General features: G+C 42.3%; 1 protein-coding gene across 1 annotated transcript in view; it reads right to left on the bottom strand.

The window, feature by feature from the left end:
* Positions 1 to 6,606: 6,606 nt before the first annotated feature.
* Positions 6,607 to 20,078, bottom strand: part of IL17D (interleukin 17D) — a 28,373-nt gene continuing 14,901 nt past the window's right edge. Inside the window, exons 2-3 of the mRNA XM_077484001.1 lie at positions 13,684 to 13,991; positions 6,607 to 7,854 (exon numbers count right to left, since the gene is read on the bottom strand). Coding sequence (XP_077340127.1) covers positions 7,530 to 7,854; positions 13,684 to 13,991 — 633 coding nt within the window. The 3' untranslated portion in view covers positions 6,607 to 7,529. The remainder of the gene's footprint in view (positions 7,855 to 13,683; positions 13,992 to 20,078) is intronic.

Genomic DNA, 20,078 nt, shown 5'->3' with positions numbered 1-20,078 from the left:
ATATAGAGAACTCACGTCGGCTGTGACTAAATAGGTGGGTCCATCCTCTAATTTGATAGTGTTTAATAATTGGATCAGATGTTTGGTATCCCTTAAAAAGGATTTGGTTTCTCTTACTGTGGGTTGCAGAAAAAAATCAATATATTCCCCAAGTCTTGCACAAACAGAATTAATTCCATTCACAATGGGTCTGCCAGGAGGATTGGTCTCATTTTTATGTATCTTGGGGACCGTGTATATGATAGGTACCTTACATGTATTGGGCACAAGATATTTGGCTTCTTTTTTGTTTATCAATCCCTTATCAAATCCTTTCTGTATAATTTTTGTTAAATCTTTCTTATATTGTGAGGTGGGATTTTTATATAATTTCAAATAGGTGGTTTCATCTCCTAATTGTTTATTTAATTCTTTGTTATAGTCTTTTTTTTGACTGTATAACGATGGCTCCACCTTTATCGGCTTGTCTTATGACAATATCTTTTCTAGCTTCAAGTTGCCGAATACCTTTTTTAATATCGATAGGGTCATAAGTCTTCTTCGTCTTCAGTTCCTGTAAGTCTTTTGAAACCATTTTTTTAAAAACTTCAATGTGAGCATCATTCGTCCCTGGTGGATTGAAGAGGGATTTATTCCTCAGATTTGTATATAATATACCATTTAGATCAGGGAGTTTGACTCCTCTACCCATTCCAGGGTCACTTAGCATATATTTCTTTATATTTATGCTTCTTATAAACTTATTGATGTCTACATATGTGCTAAATTTATTCAGATTTCTTTTTGGAGCAAATTTTAACCCTTTATCTAGTACTTTTAATTCTTCTTTTGTCAATGTGGCTTCGCTTAGATTAATTATGCCTTCACCTATCTTTCTCTTTTTCTTTTGTTCTTTGACTCCTGCTCGGCGACCTCGTCTCGTTTTTCGTTTCTTCCATTTCGTCTCTCTGCTTTTTCTGGTGATCTTCTGGGCGTTTTGCTCCTTTGTGAATCCTCTTTGTTTTTGTTCCTTTGATGATCCGCTTTTCTGGGACTTTTGTTTTCCCTGTGCTCCGGGGAGCGTCTGTTGATTTTCCATGGTGTTATTTTTTGGTCGTGATACCGAGGGGGATCCCATCGGCGTTGATCTAAAAAATGATATGGAGTTTTTTCATTATATTGCCCTCGTGATTCATGGCGTCCGCGTATTGGGGTTCTTGTGTTACCATAATGTCTTTGATCATCATATTCTCTAAGTTGTTCAAACCTATTTCGAACTGGTACTGTATAAAATTCTCTTTGTGGTGATAATTCTCTTCGTCTATTATATTCTGGATAATGATCATGAGGAGATCTTCCTCTTCCATCTTGATATTGTGTATGTCTCCAGTCATCATCTCTTCTCATTTGTTCTTCATATTGATGCCTTTTATTCATGTCATCCCGATCTCTTAACTAGAAATTATATTTTAGTAAATTGGCATTGGCCTCTCATTGACATCATATTCTACAACCAAATATGATTTGTCCTTTTTGACCAGTAGTCAAAAAAAAAAAAAAGCATCCTAGGCGCACGTGTAATCAGATATCTAGCAGTATAACAAGAAGGGGGTCCCTGACCTGCAGAGGTCCCCAGTGACCTGAAAACAAAAGTGAAAAATTGTCCCAAAATTTTTTTTGGAAAGTATAAATATTTCTTAGCTCTGGGTCTTGCATGATTATTAGTTAAATCTGTTTTCAGAATAAGGCCCCTTTCACACTGGGGCGGTGGGTGCGCCGTCGGTACAGCGCCGCTATTTTTAGTGGTGCATTACCATCAATTTTGCGGCGCTGTTCGTCTGCTAGCGGCTGAGAAAGGGTTAAAACCAGCGCAAAACGCTGCTGCAGCAGCGCTATGCCGGCATTATAGCCGGGCTGCCCCACTGATTTCAATGGGCAGGAGCGGTGGAGGTGTGGTATACACACTGCTCCAAAGATGCTGCTAGGAGGACTTTTTTTTTTTTTTTTAGCGTCCTGCCAGCGCACCGCTCCAGTGTGAGAGCCCTCGGGCTTTCACACTGGAGACACAGCAGCGTCTCTTTTAGGACGCTTTGCAGGCGGTATTTTTAGCGCTGTAGTGTGAAAGGGGCCTAAAGCTGCACAAAATGCCTCTGAGATGATGATGAGATTGTTTAGGATTCCCCTCATGATACTATTAGGACTACTCTGTCACAATTTCTGCAGGCCCAAAATAGTTCTCTCTACAATGCAAGCAGTTAATAATTAACTGTCCTGCTGCCTGCTCTGTTGGACTCTGCTGCATTGAAGAATCTTGAACAATCTTCCAGGAGTGTCTGATCCAGGAGTCCCCTGCTTTGCTTTGTGGTTCCATCTGCCTGCCCTTGCGTAACTATAGGAAACAGTAGTGACATTGGGGGGAGATTTACTATATCTGGTACACACACAGTCTGGTGCAGCTGTGCATAGTAACCAATCGGCTTGTAACTTCAGCTTGTTCAGTAGGCTTTGCCAATAAAACCTAGAAGCTGATTAGTTACTATTCACATCTGCACCAGATTATGTTTGCAACAGTTTTAATAAATAATGTCCACCATAGCGACTGGTTGAAAGAGTCATAGAACACATCAGGGAACCAGGCATCTGGCACAGCAGAGGTGTTAAGTGCAGATCTTCTGATGCAGTGAGGTTTGGCATGGCGACAGGTTATCATTTATTTGTTTTGCAGGGAGAACTTCTTTTGAGGTTTTCTGATGAGAAGAGCTTGGGTATTAGCAAAATTCAAATATCTATTAATAAAAGAACCACATCCAATCTCAATCAACCTAACCTCCCACAAGGCTATTTAAATATGTCATTGTGTACCACTGCTGTTTGTTTATATGCTGTGAAAAACTTAAATAAACTATGTTAAAAAAAAATATGTCAATGTTGTCATTATGTAGTAAGAGGACAGATATCTTATGCATCGGTGCTAGGAAATACAACCGTCAAGATCATTTAATCGTAAAATAGATTAAACTTGTAGGACTACCACTGGAGATACCTGTATATTCATAGTTACATAGTTTGTAAGGTTGAAAAAAGACACACGTCCATCCAGTTCAATGTGTGTGTGTTTGTGTGATATTCATAGTTCTTAAAAGTATATGAGCTAATTTTATGTATCTTGGGGCAACTCCATCACAGAAGGATATACAAACATTCTGTTAAATTTCTAATATGTGTTCTGATATTGCCACATCTGCAGGCCTAAAGATCTTACGGTATAAAATAATACATATAATACAATACGTAATTGTGGTAGTAATGTTCTCTCAGGCAGAGAGCTGAGTATTTGATTGCCTATAACCACTTAAGGACAACCCCACGCAGATATACTGCGGCAAGGCAGCTCTCCTACGCGAAACAACGTAACGTACGTTATTTCGTGGACAGCATCTGGGGCGCACGTGGGCTGTCAGCAACCCACTTCCGGTGTTGGACGCAGCAGGAGCGGCGGATGTGATGTCTGCTGGGACCTGCCAATCTTTGACAGGAGAGGCAGAACACTGGTCTGCCCATGTAAACAAGGCACACTTGTTTACTACACTTTCTACTAAGCAGAAACACGGATCTCTGTCTTCCTCCAGTTAAGCCATCCCCCACACAGTTAGAAAGCACTCCCTAGGAGCACACTTAACCCTTTTATTGCCCCTGATGTTAACCTCTTCCCTGCCATTGTCATTAGTATAGTGAGAGTGCATTTTCTTTAGCACTGATCACTGTAATAGTGTCACTGGTCCCCAGTGTCCGACTTTGTTTGCCGCAAAAATTGCTGATCGCCGCCATTACTAATAAATATTAAAATGACATCTATCCAATAGTTTGTAGAAGCTATAACTTTTGCCCAAACCCATATATGCTTAGTGGGATTTTTTTTTACCAAAAATATTTAGCAGAATACATATTGGCCTAAATTGATGAAAAAAAATAGATTTAAAAAAAAAAAAAATATATTTGGTATGTTTTATAGCAGAAAGTAAAAAAAAGTTTTTTTTTCAAAATTGTTGGTCTCTTTTTTGTTTATAGCGCAAAAGATAAAAATCGCAGAGGTGATCAAATACCACTAAAAGAAAGCTCTATTTGTGGGGGGGGGGGGGCGGGGGGGGACATAAATTGTATTTGGGTACAGTGTCAAACATCAGTGCATTGGTCGATTAAATTAGCGCAATGCTGTTTTGCAAAATATGGCTTAGTCATGAAAGGGGATAAACCTTAATTCTGGGCACTTGTAAATTACAATTTTGTGCACTGAGAGAACTTGGTGTGATTTTAAAGTAGAACTAAAAGCAAAACTTTTTTTTTTTTTTTATATATATCCAGTATTTTTTATTGAAATTCTTTTCTTAATACAATAGATAAATTAAAAACACAATACTTACATACTAACCAGATACAACCTTGGTACACATCACATTAAATCAGATAACACGGGAGAGAGAACAAAAGAAGGAGATTGGGGAAATCTAGACATCGAAACGAAACAAAACATGGGATTTTAAAGGGTTCTAGAGTGGTGAGAACTCCAGAGATGCTCTGGAATTACTGGGGGTCAAGGTAATCAAGCATTCATTTCACTGACAGTAGTAAACATGATAAATAGGGTGGATCTGCACCAATGTGGGCTTGGACAGCAAAAAAACCTGACAGGTCGGTTTTCTAATCCCTCTCCATCTAAAACTTAAAAAAAAAAAAGGTTTTACCACGACCAACGCGGCATTGTTACAGTGACATCTTTCCCTATGATAGAGTGGTGGCTGCACATTTTGTACTTGCTGTATACCTGTCTCGCATGTTTGTATGCTATGAAACTTTCAATGAAATCTTTTATGGGGAAAAAAAAAAAGGTTTTGCCTTTAATTATTATTTAAGAAATTTGGTGAAATACAATTTATAGAATTTAATAGGGGGCACATTTATGTTTCTGCAACTCACTTGCCTGTGGGCTCCCTGCTGCAGATCATTCAACTGTTCTGTACTATGTAAAATGTCACAGCCTCCAGCAAGGACAGTGGGAAGCACAGTGGTGACATCACCAAATCCCCTAAGACTAGCCGTCAGACAGCAGTGCCTTAAAGTGTCTGTTAAGCCATGGAGTGTCATTTGTACAATCCCCTCTATTACATTAACTGATGTTCCCAGTGTATGTGGTTTCATAAAATAAGCACTTTTATATTGTATTTCCAAGCGCAGCTTGGCACTCACATGACCGGCCGCCTTTCTCCTTTCCCAGTCTGACAGCTTCAGTGGGAAGGGCTGAGAAACCCCCGCTGAGGTCAGCTGGAAGGAGGAGAAGAGAGAGTCAGCCAGTCACGTGATATGCCCAGTTCAGTGTATGTGGTTTTGTAAAAATAAGCCCTTCTACACTGTATTTCCGAGCACCACTTGGCACTCACGTGAGTGCAAAATGGTGCTCGGAAATACAGTGTAGAACGGCTTATTTTTACAAAACCACATACATTGGACTGGGCACATAAAGTTAAAGTAATAGAGGGGATTGTAGAAATTACACTCAGAAATTAGTGCAGCAGTTGGAGCTGACAGGCAGGGAGGGGAGCGTGGGAGGAGGACAGAGGGAGACACAGGAGAGCTGCAGATAGCAGCAAATGAAGGAGGCATGCAACCTGACCACGGTGTCAGGGTTTAGCAGCCATTATAAACCGTGGTCAGTTTACAGAGGGGATTTCCCCACATTCAATTTGCATGGCAGGAGGGTGTGACCAGCTCTCAATGGAGCCGGTTCACAGAGTTTTGGGGTGGCCGCGGTCTGCATTGAAGAAGGGTCCTGGGCGTCTTCTGGTCCGATTAAGGTGCGAATTCAGCCAACAATTCTGACCTGAATCGGTGAACAGGAACGCACCGGATCCCATGCTGTGAGCCGCGGCCGCAGCATGTGTGAATGGAAAGTAAAGATGTGTACTCCGAAAGCCGTGTCCAAAAAAAGCAGCAGAGGACAAATTGTTAGTCTAGTATTTGCTCGTAGGCTTCCTGCAGTCAATCTTTTCTCCATTAAGATTACCATACCTTATTAAACATTGTGTCTATATGGAGGCAACCATCTTGGTAGTGTAACAGGGATTGCTTCAATGTTTCAGAGCTCCCCGATGACTAGTTGTGATAGTGACCAAATAAGCAGCATGAGAGGTGCAGAAAGCACACATTCACAGGGTGAATGAAGCAGAAGCAGAGGGATGATGCTGTGCGGAGCTTGGGCTGAAAAGTTTATACAGTGCTTCCAGCCACTGCAACTGTTAGTGAAGTAAATAAAACATTTGGATCAGCTTGGTTCAAACAAACTATTATAGTTAAATGAAACATGGAGATTAGCTTTCATAATAAATACTAAGAATATAGAGGTCTCTTCACTATGGTCATTTTTCCAATGTTTACTTTAAATGTCCTCCATAGCTTAAATTCTTTGCATTGATATAGCTGTATTTTTGTGTTAAGGGAGATTGGTGTCTGATCTTATATCAATAATACATATCTGCGTTTTAATACTTGCCCTTTTTTTCCTTATATACCTTTCCTTCTTGACGATGTGAGGTCAATAATCATACAAAATGTCTAGTAAAAATAACATAAAAATACTTGAATTAAGGTATTTATTTTTAAAAGAAAATAATTTTATAACCTTGCTAAATAAAAAGGAATATAGCAATATTTTATATATAGTTTCCAGGCACATTTGATAAGAATCAGAGCACCTTCCGTTTCCTTTGCATCTTCTGCATGTCCATGTGTACCAGTCCATAAAGTCTGTAGCCCATTACAGTCAGCAGCATATATAGTAATTTATCTCGATCATCACCCTGACATATGGCTCCTGATAAACTAGAACAGGGCAAAGTGTAGTGTGAAATGTACAATTTTGTGTGAGTCCAGGCCCCAAGATTTTCATTTCAGTGACTGGAAGGATGCCTTATTTTGTCTCCAATTTGCACGTCTAATATGCATTTACAAGATTCTCTTAGATTATTGACAGTGTTAACCCGTATCCTGGAGTTTATGGGCAATAGAAAGATGATGCTGCTTCCGATAACTACAATGATCTGTGTCAGGTTGCCCCAAAGTGAAATATGAACCCAGATTTTTTGCTATGGGGAGCAGTATCTCCATTTTTCTCTCATCTGGTTTATGTAGCTGTACTGATTGAGGCACAATATAGTTCTAGGCCACGTCCCGATTTATCCACCACAAACTATGGAACAGCTGATGAACCATCTAATAGCATATCTATAAGTTGGGTAGCTGCTGTCTTAGTAGTCATTGGTGTAGGAGCGGTTTCCTCTTCATTCACTGCAGCCCTACTAAGAGATGGTCCCTTTAAGACTGTAATATGGTACCCGATTATGTCCAGTATAAGTATGTGGTATTTACTCCAATGGGGTCACCTAAAGTGAATGTTCCTCATATCTCTACAGAAATAGGATATGTTTGATGGAAATACTAATAGACTACAAGGAAACATCTCTCCTTCTTATGTCCTGCTTGTCATGTCATCTCCATATTCAGTTGGATGATGGTTTCTCACTTTTATTTATGTGCACTTTGAACTTTTCTTTCTCTAGGCTTGAGTTCACACTATCTTGTTCAGTCTCCTTCTCTACTTCTGGCACACAGGTGCAGCCCACTGGAATAGTGATGTAGTCTTCAACGTAGACATACCGACCGCCCGTGCATGAAGTTGTACGTTGGAGTATAACCGTGGGCATGTAGACAGGTGTACTTCGGAAGTTGAAGTCCTCTTCACCAAAGGGGCCTGTCAGACAACCTTTACACAGGCAATATGCTTCTGGGATATACTTGGGGTATCTTGTAGGGTTATATGTAATTCTAGGAGTTGAAAACAAATAGTCTTAATACTATGACATAACAAAATGACGTTCCTGTTTACTATACCTATAATCAAAGTACAATCAATTTCTACTTCCACTGTACTTTTCTATTCATTGTTCTGATGGAGCACAGTGTGTGCAACTGCCTCAGAAGGGCTTGAATGACTCGCATTATATGTGGCGCATTTATACCCACTGCGGGCTTCAATTTTGATTAGCTATTTACTTTTTTATATTAGAGAGGGAAAAATATATAGCTAAGAGTAAGCTAAAGTTACTACCTGAACGCAAAAAAGAGCAATTGCATGCCCAAAACAGACTGATTATTATTTATCATTGTTTGAATTAAAGTTGAACACCAAGCAGGTGCTATAAAACACTTGTTGACGCAACTGTGAAAAAGATCAATAAATCTATGTTCATATGCAACTAGTACCAGTCTCTTGTTATTCCCTGAACAGAAGAACTGATAAGAAACATGCTGACATAAGAACCAGCAAAGGAATGATCTAATCCATCTTCTCCTGCTCTTTCATTGACTAATCCCAGGCTGGGGGTAGGGAGTTGAGTGGACCATTGCTTGACTGCTGTAGAGAAGAGTCAGGTCTCTAACCTGGCTTGCTTTCACGTAAGGCACAGGGCTGGATCCTTTCAAAGAAAAAAGATGCTACATTATGTATTTCAGCTGTATATTTAGTTATTTGCCTGGGGTTCAGCTTTAAAGAGTTGGGGGGGCGAAAAAAAACTTGCAGTTTCCATGGACTTCATTTAAAGGAAATCTGTCAGAACAAGTTATACAGTGCCTTGAAAAAGTATTCACACCCCTTGACATTTTCCAGATTTTATCATGTTACAACCCAAAAGGTAAATGTATTTTATTGGGATTTCATGTGATAGGCCAACACTAAGTGGCACATAATTGTTATAAGAAGTGGAAGGAAAATGATTAATGGTTTTCAAAATTTCTTACAAATAAAAATCAAAGTGTGGCGTGCATTTGCATTCAGCCCCCTTTACTCTGATACCCCTAACTAAAATCTAGTGGAACCAAGTGCGTTTAGAAGTCACCGAATTAGTCAATAGAGTCCACTTGTAATATAATCTCAGTATCAATGCAGCCATTCTTTGAGCAGCATCATAAAGTGCAAGGAACACACCAGACAGGTCAGGGATAAAGTTATGATTTTTTTTTTCTGTTTAGATCATGAAAATGTATACACCATATAAGTGTTATATGTCACTGCAAGTATGTCACCTTTATCTGTAGGCAATATTTTAATAAACATGTAATGTTTGCCTGTACAAATGTGTTGAAAAAATCAAAGATTTTCATGGAGTGTACTTACTTTATTAAATGACTGTATAATGTTCATAAAAAGTCAGAGACTGTATACATATCGTAGCAGATGTCAGAGAAAGCTAATGGTTGAAGACTTGGAGACTTACTACATGGGATTTCATTGTTGTTACAGCTCCTTTATGAATCTTACATTGTGCTTACTACAACTGCCTTAAAAGTTACTGCCACCAAATGTTATATAACTTAACCACTTGAGATCCGCGCTATAGCCGAATGACGGCTACAGCGCGGACCTCCTTTGCCGGGACTACGTCTATTGACGTCGTCCCGTGTACGAGCGGCCTGCGCGCCCCCTGAGGGGCGCGCGCGGCGCGCTCTGTGATCGGCGAGTCTATGAGACTCGCCTGATCACTGATCCGAGCAAGGGGTCGATCCCGACCCCTTATCACGTGATCAGCTGTCAGCCAATGACAGCTGATCATGTGATGCAACGGAGTCGGTAATCGGCTATTATTCCTCCTCGCGCTGACAAGAGTCGGCGGCCGTGATCGGGACATCAGTCCCGATCACGGCCAGCCCTGCCAGTGCCCACCTGCCCCCTGCCAGTGCCACCTTAATAAAACATAAGTGCCACCCAGCAGTGCCCACAGTGCCACCCAGCAGTGCCCACAATCTGCCTCAACAACGGTGCTGCACCCCAGTGCCACATATCCGTGCCCATCAGTGTCATCTACCAGTGCCCAGCAGTGCCGCCCATCAGTGCCCAGCAGTGCCACCTATCAGAGCCACCTATCAGTGCCACCTATCAGTGCCCATCAGTCCCATCTATCAGTGGTACCTATCAGTGCCCCTTAGTGCCACCCATCCGTGCCCATCTTTGCCCATCAGTGCCGCCTTATCTGTGCCCATCAGTACTGCCTTATCTGTGCCTATCGGTGCCACCTTATTTGTGCCTATTAGTGCCGCCTTAACTATGCCTATCAGTGCCCACCAGTGCAGCCTATCAGTGCCCACCAATGCAGCCTATCAGTGCCCACCAGTGCAGCCTATCAGGTCCGCCTCATCAGCGCACTTCAATGAAGGAGAAAAATGACCTGTTTGCAAAATTTTATAACAAACTATTAAACATGATTTTTTTTTTTGCATTTTTTTTGTTTGTTTAGCAAAAAATAAAACTCCCAGCTGTAATTAAATACCACCAAAAGAAAGCTCTATTTGTGGGAAAAAAATGATAAAAATGTCATTTGGGTACAGTGTTGTATGCCCGCGCAATTGTCATTCAAAGTGCATCAGCGCTGAAAGCTGAAAATTGGTCTGGGACTGAGGGGGGTTTAAGTGCCCAGTATGCAAGTGGTTAAAGTAAAGAGCAGCACGGAAGATTGAAAAAGTGTAAAAAAAGTAAACAAAAGTTTCAGAACTTTTTCCACCTTTAATGTGACCTATAAACAGTACAACTCAGTTGAACAACAAACTGAAATCTCTTAGGTGGAGGGAAGAAAAAATAAAATAATGTGGTTGCATAAGTGTGCACACCCTTAACCACTTAAGGACCTCCTCACGCCAATGTACGTCGGCAGAATGGCACGGCTGGGTACAAGCACGTACCTGTACGTTGCTTTTTAAGTGCCCAGCCGTGGGTCGGGAGCGCCGCCGGCGGCACGCTCCCGACCTGGTCCTGTGCTCCGTGACTGTGGCCGTGGGACCAGAGCTGAAGAACGAGGAGAGGTCTGTGTAAACAAACCTCTCCCCGTGCTTCCCCTTGTGGCTGTCACCGATCGTCTCTTCCCTTTTTATATGGAAGGACGATCAGTGATGTCACATGCCAGGCCACGCCCCCTACAATAAACATATAACGTCATACATAACACCTACACTGCCTCCTAGTGGTTAATTCCTTCACTGCCAGTGTCATTTACACAGGAATCAGTGCATTTAAATAGCATTGATTGCTGCATAAATGACAATGGTTCCAAAAATGTCCGATGTGTCCGCCATAATGTCGCAGTCACAATAAAAATCGCTGATCGCCGCCATTACTAGTAAAAAAAAAAATTAATAAAAATGCTATAAAACTATTCCCTATTTTGTAAACGCTATAACTTTTGCGCAAACCAATCAATAACCGCTAATTGCAATTTTTATTTTACCAAAAATATGTAGAAGAATACGTATCGGCCTAAACTGAGGAAAAAAAATTTTATATATATATATTTTTGAGGGATATTTATTATAGGAAAAAGTAAAAAATATAGATTTTTTTTTTCAAAATTGTTGCTCTATTTTTGTTTATAGCGCAAAAAATAAGAACCGCAGAGGTGATCAAATACCACCAAAAGAAAGCAGCTGTATTTGTGGGAAAAAAGGATGCCAATTTTGTTTGGAGCCATGTCGCAGGGCCACGCAATTGTCAGTTAAAGCGACGCAGTGCCGAATCGCAAAAAGCGGCTTGGTCCTTTGGCTGCAAATTGGTCCGGGGCTTAAGTGGTTAAACTAATACATTGTTGTCTTTTTGGGTATGAATCTATCAGCATGGTACATCTTGACTTGGCAATATTTGCCCACTCTTCTTTGTAAAAACACTCCAAATCTGTCGCAATCTGTCAGATTGTGAGGGCATCTCCTGTGCACAGCCCTCTTCAGATCACCCCATAGATTTTCAATCTGATTCAGGTCTGGGCTCTGGCTGGGCCATTCCAAAACTTTAATATTCTTCTGGTAAAGCCATTTGTTTGTTGATTTGGATGCTTTGGGTTGTTGTCATGCTGAAAGATGAAGTTCCTCTTCATGTTCAGCTTTCTAGCAGAAACCTGAAGATTTTGTGCCAATATTGACTGGTATTTGGAACTGTTCATAATTCCCTCTACCTTAGGCCCCTGTTCCAGCTGAAGAAAAACAGCCCCAAAGCATGATGTTGCCACCACCATGCTTCACGGTGGGTGTGGTGCTCTTTTGGTGACATGCAGTGTTGAATTTGCACCAAACATATCTTTTGGAATTATGGTCAAAAGGTTCAACCTTGGTTTCATCATACCATAACACATTTTCCCACATGCCTTTGGGAGACTTCAGATGTGATTTTGTAAAATTTAGCCGGGCTTTGATGTTTTCCCATCCCAGACATATGAAGATTACAGGAGATTGTTGTCACATGTACCACACAGCCAGTACTTGCCAGATATTCCTGCAGCTGCTTTAATGTTGCTGTAGGCCTTTTGGCAGCCTCCCTGGCCAGTTTTCTTCTTTTGATTTTTTGATCAATTTCGGAGGGACATCCAGTTATTGGTAATGTCACTGTTGTGCCATATTTTCTCCACTTGAAGATGTCTGTCTTCACTGTGTTCTATGGTATATCTAATGCCTTGGAAACTCTTTTGCTCCTTTCTCCTGACTGATACCTTTTAACAATGAAATCCCTCTGGTGCTTTGGAAGCTCTCTGCGGACCATGGCTTTTGCTGTTGGATTCGACTAAGAAAATGTCAGGAAAGACCTACTAGAACAGCTGAACTTTATTTGGGGTTAATCAGAGGAACTTTAAATGATGGCAGGTGTGTACTGACTCCTATTTAACATGAGATTGAATGTGATTGCTTAATTCTGAACAGAGCTACATGCTCAGTTATAAGAGGGTTTGCACACTTGTGCAACCACATTATTTTTATTTTTTTTATTTTTACTTCACCCCCATAAAAGATTTCAGTTTGGTTTTTCAATTGAGTTGTACAGTTTATAGGTCACAATAAAGGTGGAAAATGTTCTGAAATGATTTATTGTTGTCCCATTTTTTTTTACAGCGAAGTAACCTGACATTTTAAAAGGGGTGTGTAGACTTTTTATATCCACTGTAACTAGCAAAATTTGTCTAACGACTATTCTTCCTTCACCAAGTCCTTGAGCACCTTGATGGGAAAACAATAAGCACTGGGGTTTGGGGCCTCACAATAAGCACTGTAGGCCCACATGTAACCCTTGGGCCTCAGGGACTAATGCCACGTACACACGACCGTTTTTTCCATCACAATAAACTATGACGGTTTTTCCGACAGAGTTCCCCTAAAACGGACTTGCCTACACACGATCACACCAAAATCTGATTGTTAAGAATGTGGTGATGTACATCACGTAAGACGGGACTAGAAAAAGGAAGTCCAATAGCCAGTAGCCAATAGCTGCCCTTGCGTTGTTTTTGGACCGTCGAAACAGCATACAGACAAACGGTTTTCCCGATAGGAATTGATTCCATCAGATTCAAAACATGCTCTATTTCTAGGTCCATCAGAATTGTCAAAAAAAAAATCAGCTGAAGCCCACACACGATCGGGATATCTGATGAAATGATTTCGTGACGGAAAGTCCAACCGTGTGTACACAGCATTAGATGTGGCACAATATAAATAGATTAGGCTCAGCTGGTTTTGCACAACCAACTGCAGTAAATATGTTCACCATGCATGGTTCAGGCTGATCACTATGGAATGCAATATACAAACAGTAGTGACTAATAGTATAACAAATGTCTGTTCATTCACCTATATGCCCATGGAGAAATGCTGTTTATATTGACCGGTAGCTGCTGCTTGCCTTCTGCTTGGGCCCTCCCATGGATCCCAGCTGGGCAGGTAATATTCTCTTTCTCCAATGGCTGCAGTTGCAGTGTGTGGTGGTAGGCACTGAGCATGCCTGCTGCTAGATGCCCATACATCTGCTCCAACACCTCCTCTTGGCGTTCAGCACATCCTTTGGGTTTTGGCTGTGCTCGTTTGATTGGTTTTGAACCATCTGTGCTGACAATCAACAGACCAAAAACTAGTACCAAAGGCAACCGCATCAGACACACCTGCAAAAGACATTTATGCACAAAGCAAATTATTACGTATTCTGTAAAAGATGTGTGAAGAAATAAAACATTTAACATTTCCTTTTTTTGAGCCAGTCTAAATCTACACAATCTAAGAGTGCCTGTAAGCTTAACATACACCTGTATATCTGACTGCAGTGGACGTAGATCTCATTTGCAGTGGATGTAGCAATCCCTGGCCAAGTCTAACTGAAATGAGTGGAAGAGTTTCAACTGTCCAAATTGTATAGAAAAAAGCAGGAACAAGCATTGCAAGCACCCATGTTACTCTAAATGACTGCATCCTCCGTGATAACCTTTCCATATCTGAATAGATATGCCGCAAAGGCGAGAACGGTACATACATGGGCAGATTGTCAGAAATGAATGTCTAAAACAACCTTTCCCTGCAGAATATTATCATGCCCATAGACATACACATACTTGCACACAATGCCAGGTTGGTAATTTGCAAATGGTTATATTCTTAGTAGATCTTGTGTACATCGGATGAACCTCCCCTATAGAGCTTCAAGAGGCCCTCACTCATCTCTGCCTTGACAGTAGTTCATTTTTTGGTGATTTTATTTAACTGCTTCCAGACCAGCCGCGCAGTTGTACTGTGGCAGGTTGGCTCCCCTGAGCGAAACCACGTAGCTATATGTCGGCTCGCGGAGTCCCTATAGCAGGTGCGCCCGCTGCACAGCGGAGGGTGCCGATGCTCGTGGCCGACAGTCACGATGACCGCCGGCCACGAGTGATCATGACCAGGAGACACAGAACAGGGACGTTTGTGTGTAAACACACACGTCCCTGTTCTGTTCTGGCAGGAGTGACAGATTGCGTGTTCCTGTTAGCTGGGAACCAAGATCTGCCACTTCCTCTAGTTAGTCTCCTCCCCCTTCAGTTAGAATCACCTCCCAAGGAAAACCCCTTCAACGCCCCCAAGTGTTAACCTCTTGACTGCCAGTGACATTTTTACAGTAATAAATGCATTTTATGCGCACTGATCGCTGTATTAATGCCAATGGTTCCAAAAATGTGTCAAAATTGTCCAATGTGTCTGCTATAATGTCTCAGGCACAATAAAAATTGCATATCGCCGCCATTACTAGTAAAAAAATAATAATAATAAAAATGCTATAAATGGCTCCCCTATTTTGTAGACGCTATAACTTTTGCGCAAACCAATCAATATACACTTAAATATAAAAATATATGATTTATTTTTTACCAAAAATGTGTAGAAGAATACACATCGGCCTAAACTGATAAAAAATTAGAAAAAAAAATTAGCCTTTTAAAAAAAAAGAATGGGGATATTTATTATAGCAAAAAGTATAAAATATTATGTTTTTTTTCCAAAATTGTTGCTCTTTTTTTGTTTGTAAAAGATAAAAAACGCAGAGGCGATCAAATACCACCAAAAGAAAGCTGTATTTGTGGGAAAAAAAGGACGTCAATTTTGTTTTGGTACAACGTCGCACGACCACACAATTGTGTGAGTGTCGTGTTTTAATTTGAGTTCTGCTTTAAAACCTGCAATGTTTTTATGTATAGTTTGTATTCATCTCCATTGATCTTTCATATTTGCTCAATAGATGTGCAGATTTATCTGCTTCATCCTCTGCAACAATACACAATGGTTGTGCTTTGGGGCTAGTTCAGATGTGCAACCAAGGGGCGGTAAAAGATGGTTTACCCCCAGTTTGTCACCCCCCCTAAATGCCCACCTAAACAAAACATACAGCCGCTCAGGGCTGTACATATGCTATGGCTGCAATGCTTTACTTTGTGTCCATGGAAAAAATTAAACCCTCTGTTGCATCCGGTGGGCAGTAGTGCCACTGAGCGCGACCCAGTAAATTTAATGAGGCCATGTTGCAACAACGGTTCATCCTTTTTAGGCCTCATGCACACTGGATGTTATAAAAATGCCTGTAGCCTTGGCTGTAGGAAGCTGTAGCTGTAGAATGAGTTTTGCAGTGCTTTTGCAGTGCTTTTGCAGTAGCGTTTTTCAGCTTTTTTCAGAGTTTACAGCTGAAAAACTCCTCTCAAAACACACTAGTTCTGGGGGTTTTTCCAGCCTGAAAACACCCCTGCCAAAAATGCTGATAACAGCCTATGTGTGCATGGACACATAGGATGACATGCTGGGCAGTTTATTGGCTGCAGGAAAAAAAAAAGCCAAAGCCAAAAACAGCAGCTGTAAAAACATCCAGTGTGCATGAGGCCTTATGCCGCATACACACGATCGGACTATCCGGCAGACTTTCCAAAAGAGCAGACCTACCCACACAAGACCGGACTTTTCCAGCGGGCTTGGTCCAGCGGACAATCCACCAGACTATGGCGGTAGTCCGCCGGACTTGCCCACACACGGAGAAAAGTCCGTTCATGTTGAACGTGGCTCCAGGTAGATGGGATTAGCGAAGGAAGTGAATGTCGCTGCCCCAATCGGCTAGATGGGCTTCTCGCTAGCCCCGTCGCCTGGTATGGATTTAAAGGGGAACCCCTACGTCAAAAAAATGGCGTGGGGGTCCCCCCAAAGTCCATAGCAGACCCTTATCCGAGCACGCAGTCCGGCCGGTCAGGAAAGGGGGTGGGGATGAGCTAGCGCCTCCCCTCCTGAGCCGTACCAGGCCGCGTGCCCTCAACATGTGGGGTGCTTTGGGGAAGGGGGGGGCCTGCGGCCCTCTCACCCCAAAGCACCTTGTCCCCATGTTGATGAGGACAAGGGCCTCTTCCAGACAACCCTGGCCATTGGTTTTCGGGGGTCTGCCCCCAGATACCGGCCCCCCACCCTATGTGAATGAGTACATTGTACCCCTATCCATTCACCTGGTGAAAAAAGTGTACATAAAAAAAAAAACACAACACAAGTTTTTAAAATAATTTATTAGACAGCTCCGGTGGTCTTCTTCCGTCTTGTGGAGTCTACCCGCCAGACTCCTCTGTCTCCGCTATCTTCTGCTCTTTTGATAGCTCTTTTACTAGTGGAGGAGCCCGGCTTTCTTCTTCGTTGCTGCCATCGGGGGGTCTTCTTCCGACTTTGGGGTCTTGTCCCACTCTTCAACTCTTCTTGCTGGGCCTCCGCTATCTTCTTATAGCTCTTTTACTAGCACTGGCCTGGTCTTCTTTTGCCGCCGTCTTCTCTTCTTTTCTTCTTCTTCCTTGTGATGTTGACACGTAGCTCTCTCTGGCCGCAATGGCAGGGACACGTTGTGCGGTGACTTATATATAGACAAGGGGCGGGGTCACCGGGCGATGTCACATGGTGACCCCACTCCTTATGATGTCACAGTCCCAGCATCCTCCAGGACTGTGACATCATAAGGGGTGGGGTCACCATGTGACATCACCCGGGGACCCTGCCCCTTGTCCCTATATAAGTCGCTGCACAACACGTCCCCGCCATTGCGGCCAGAGAGAGCATCGTGTCAACATCGCAAAGAAGAAGAAGAGAAGAAGGCAGCGGCAACAGAAGACTGGGCCAACACTAGTAAAAGGCCTGGCAAGAAAAATCGACGAGCGGGACAAGACCCTGAAGTCGGAAGAAGAGCCCCAGGCGGCGACGAAGAAAAAAGCCGGGCTCCTCCGCTAGTAAAAGAGCTAGCAAAAGAGCAGAAGATAGCGGAGGAGTCTGGCGAGAAGACCCCCAAGACGGAAGAAGACCACAGAGCTGTCTAATAAATTATTTTAAAAACTTGTGTTTTTTTATTTACACTTTTTTCACCAGGTGAATGGGTAGGGGTAAATCGCACCCCATACTCATTCACATAGGGTGGGGAGCCCCCTCATTAAAGGGGGCTCCCGGATTCCGATAAGCCCCCCACCCGCAGACCCCGACAACCAATGGCGAGGGTTTTCGGGAAGAGGCCCTTCACCTCATCAACATGGGGACAAGGTGCTTTGGGGCCCCCCTTCCCCAAAGCACCCCCCATGTTGAGGGCACGTGGCCTGGTAAGGCTCAGGAGGGGGGTGCTCGCTCATCCCCACCCCCTTTCCTGTGCGGCCGGGCTACGTGCTCGGATAAGGGTCTGCTATGGACTTTGGGGGACCCCACGCTGTTTTTTCCGCGTAGAGCTTCCCCTTTAAATCCATACCAGGCGACGGGGCTCGCGAGGTGTCAATCTCGTCGATGGAGGCGGCAACATTGACTTCCTTTGCTAGTCCCATGTACCTGGAGCCGCGTTCAAAATGAACAGACTTTTCTCCGTGTGTGGGCAAGTCCATTCATTTCAATAGTCCGGCACACAGACGGACGGATTGTCCGCCGGACTGCCGAGTCCGGTGGACAATTTTGAATCAAAACTTCTTTCTAAGTCTGCCGGACTTTTGGGAAGAAAAAGTCTGCCGGAGCCCACACACGGGCGGATTGTCCGGCGGACTCTGGTATGCCGGACCAAGTCCGCCGGATAGTCCGATCGTGTTTACGTGGCATTAGTGTTAAAACTGGCAGTGAGGAGGCAACATATCGCCTCCCAGCTGCCTGTCAACTAATTTCCTGCAAGCAATCCACTGCAGATCACTTTTCAAAGGGGGAAAAAATTTTATACCAGAAAGGGAAAGGGAAAAAAAACTTAATGGTTATTGAATGCCACCAAAAGAAAGCTCTATCTAAAGAAATTATATTAATTAATTTGGGTACAGTGTTGCATGACTGAGGAATTGTCAGTCAAATTATCACAGTGCTGAAAACTGAAAAATTACCTGGACAGAAAGTGGGTTTGACATGACAGTCATCAAGTAGTTAATTTGTGTGGTGTATTAGGCATTTAGTAACATCTGTGTTTCCTAAGTACATTGTATGTGTATTTATAGCAGGTAAAATAAGTATTGAACATGTCACCATTTTTCTAGCTAAATCTATATTTTTTTAAAGGTATGTTTAAGTTTAAAGACAAACATACATAAAAAATTAACCCCACAGCAGTGCACAAAGAGAACTGTGCACTCAAACAGACAAACAATACATAGTAATCAATTATCGTCACACATTTCTCTTGTGGTTTTTTAAATACATGGTCACAAAAAACGGAGTTTTGAATCAGGTAAATAGTAATCAAAATGAACATTGTGGACGTCACAACCAAAGAGTGATATAACTATCACATTGGCACTGGGGTAAGAGTCAGAGGACTAGCTATCCATTTGTCCCAAATTTTATGAAATGTTTTAGTTCTTTTCCAAATCTCAATGTATGTTTGTACATACATGGGAGCTGGGATCAATTCCATGACAGTAAAATGGACTTATTTGCATAGAAATATAAAATGCGTAGTAGTCTCTTAGCATGAGAGGGGATAGGCAGGTCTCCAAAAATACCCAGAAGGCAGTTCTTGGGATTCACATTGTTTGACAGACCTAGGCCGGAGAAGACAAAGGAACCTATAGCCATCCAAAAGTCCTGAATCATGGGGCAAGTTCAGAAGCAATGTAGGAAATCAGCGGTCTAGCCACAGCCTCCCAAACACTCAGCAGAGGGGGCTAACAACATTTTCTATAGCCTGGCAGGAGTAAGTTGGGAGTGGTGAAAGATCTGAAGTTGTATAATGCGGTCCCAAGAGGCTGTGACAGGATTTATATGTGTCACTAAATTCAGACAAGTCGGCCTCCGTAAAAGGAATGTCTAGGGAGGCCCTCTTTGTCTAAACCCGGAATCTAGGGTTACAGACTGTGGAATGGGCAGCATAATATTGGAACTAAACTTGGAAATAAGTTTGGTAGGGTCAGGGTGCCGTAACATTTTTTCCAGTGATGGCACTCTAATAGGATTGTCCAAATAACCAAACCGCACGGACAGCATGTCAGAGTTGATAGTATTAAACAGGTAGGAGCGTGGTAGGTCAAAGTCCATGCACAATTGGTAAAAGAACTTAAAGCCATGTGCAGTTTGTAAGTGGTACAAATACTTAATCCCCCTAGAGTACGATCGCTGTGGGTTAGGCAGGGAGTATAATTCTTGCAAGTTAGGATCGAACCACAAGGGATTATTAGGGGATGACGACTATGAATCTTTGAAGATTTTTTTTAATAGATAATATTGTAGAGGGTTTCTAAGGAGGAAGCAATAGCCTCTTCTGC

This window comes from Lithobates pipiens, unplaced genomic scaffold (genome assembly GCF_037356315.1).
Source record: "Lithobates pipiens isolate NorthernLeopardFrog02 unplaced genomic scaffold, aLitPip1_a1.2 Scaffold_16, whole genome shotgun sequence".
NCBI classification, from domain to species: domain Eukaryota; kingdom Metazoa; phylum Chordata; class Amphibia; order Anura; family Ranidae; genus Lithobates; species Lithobates pipiens.
Note: the sequence above shows the minus strand (reverse complement) of the source record. Positions and strands in the feature narration are given on the sequence as shown.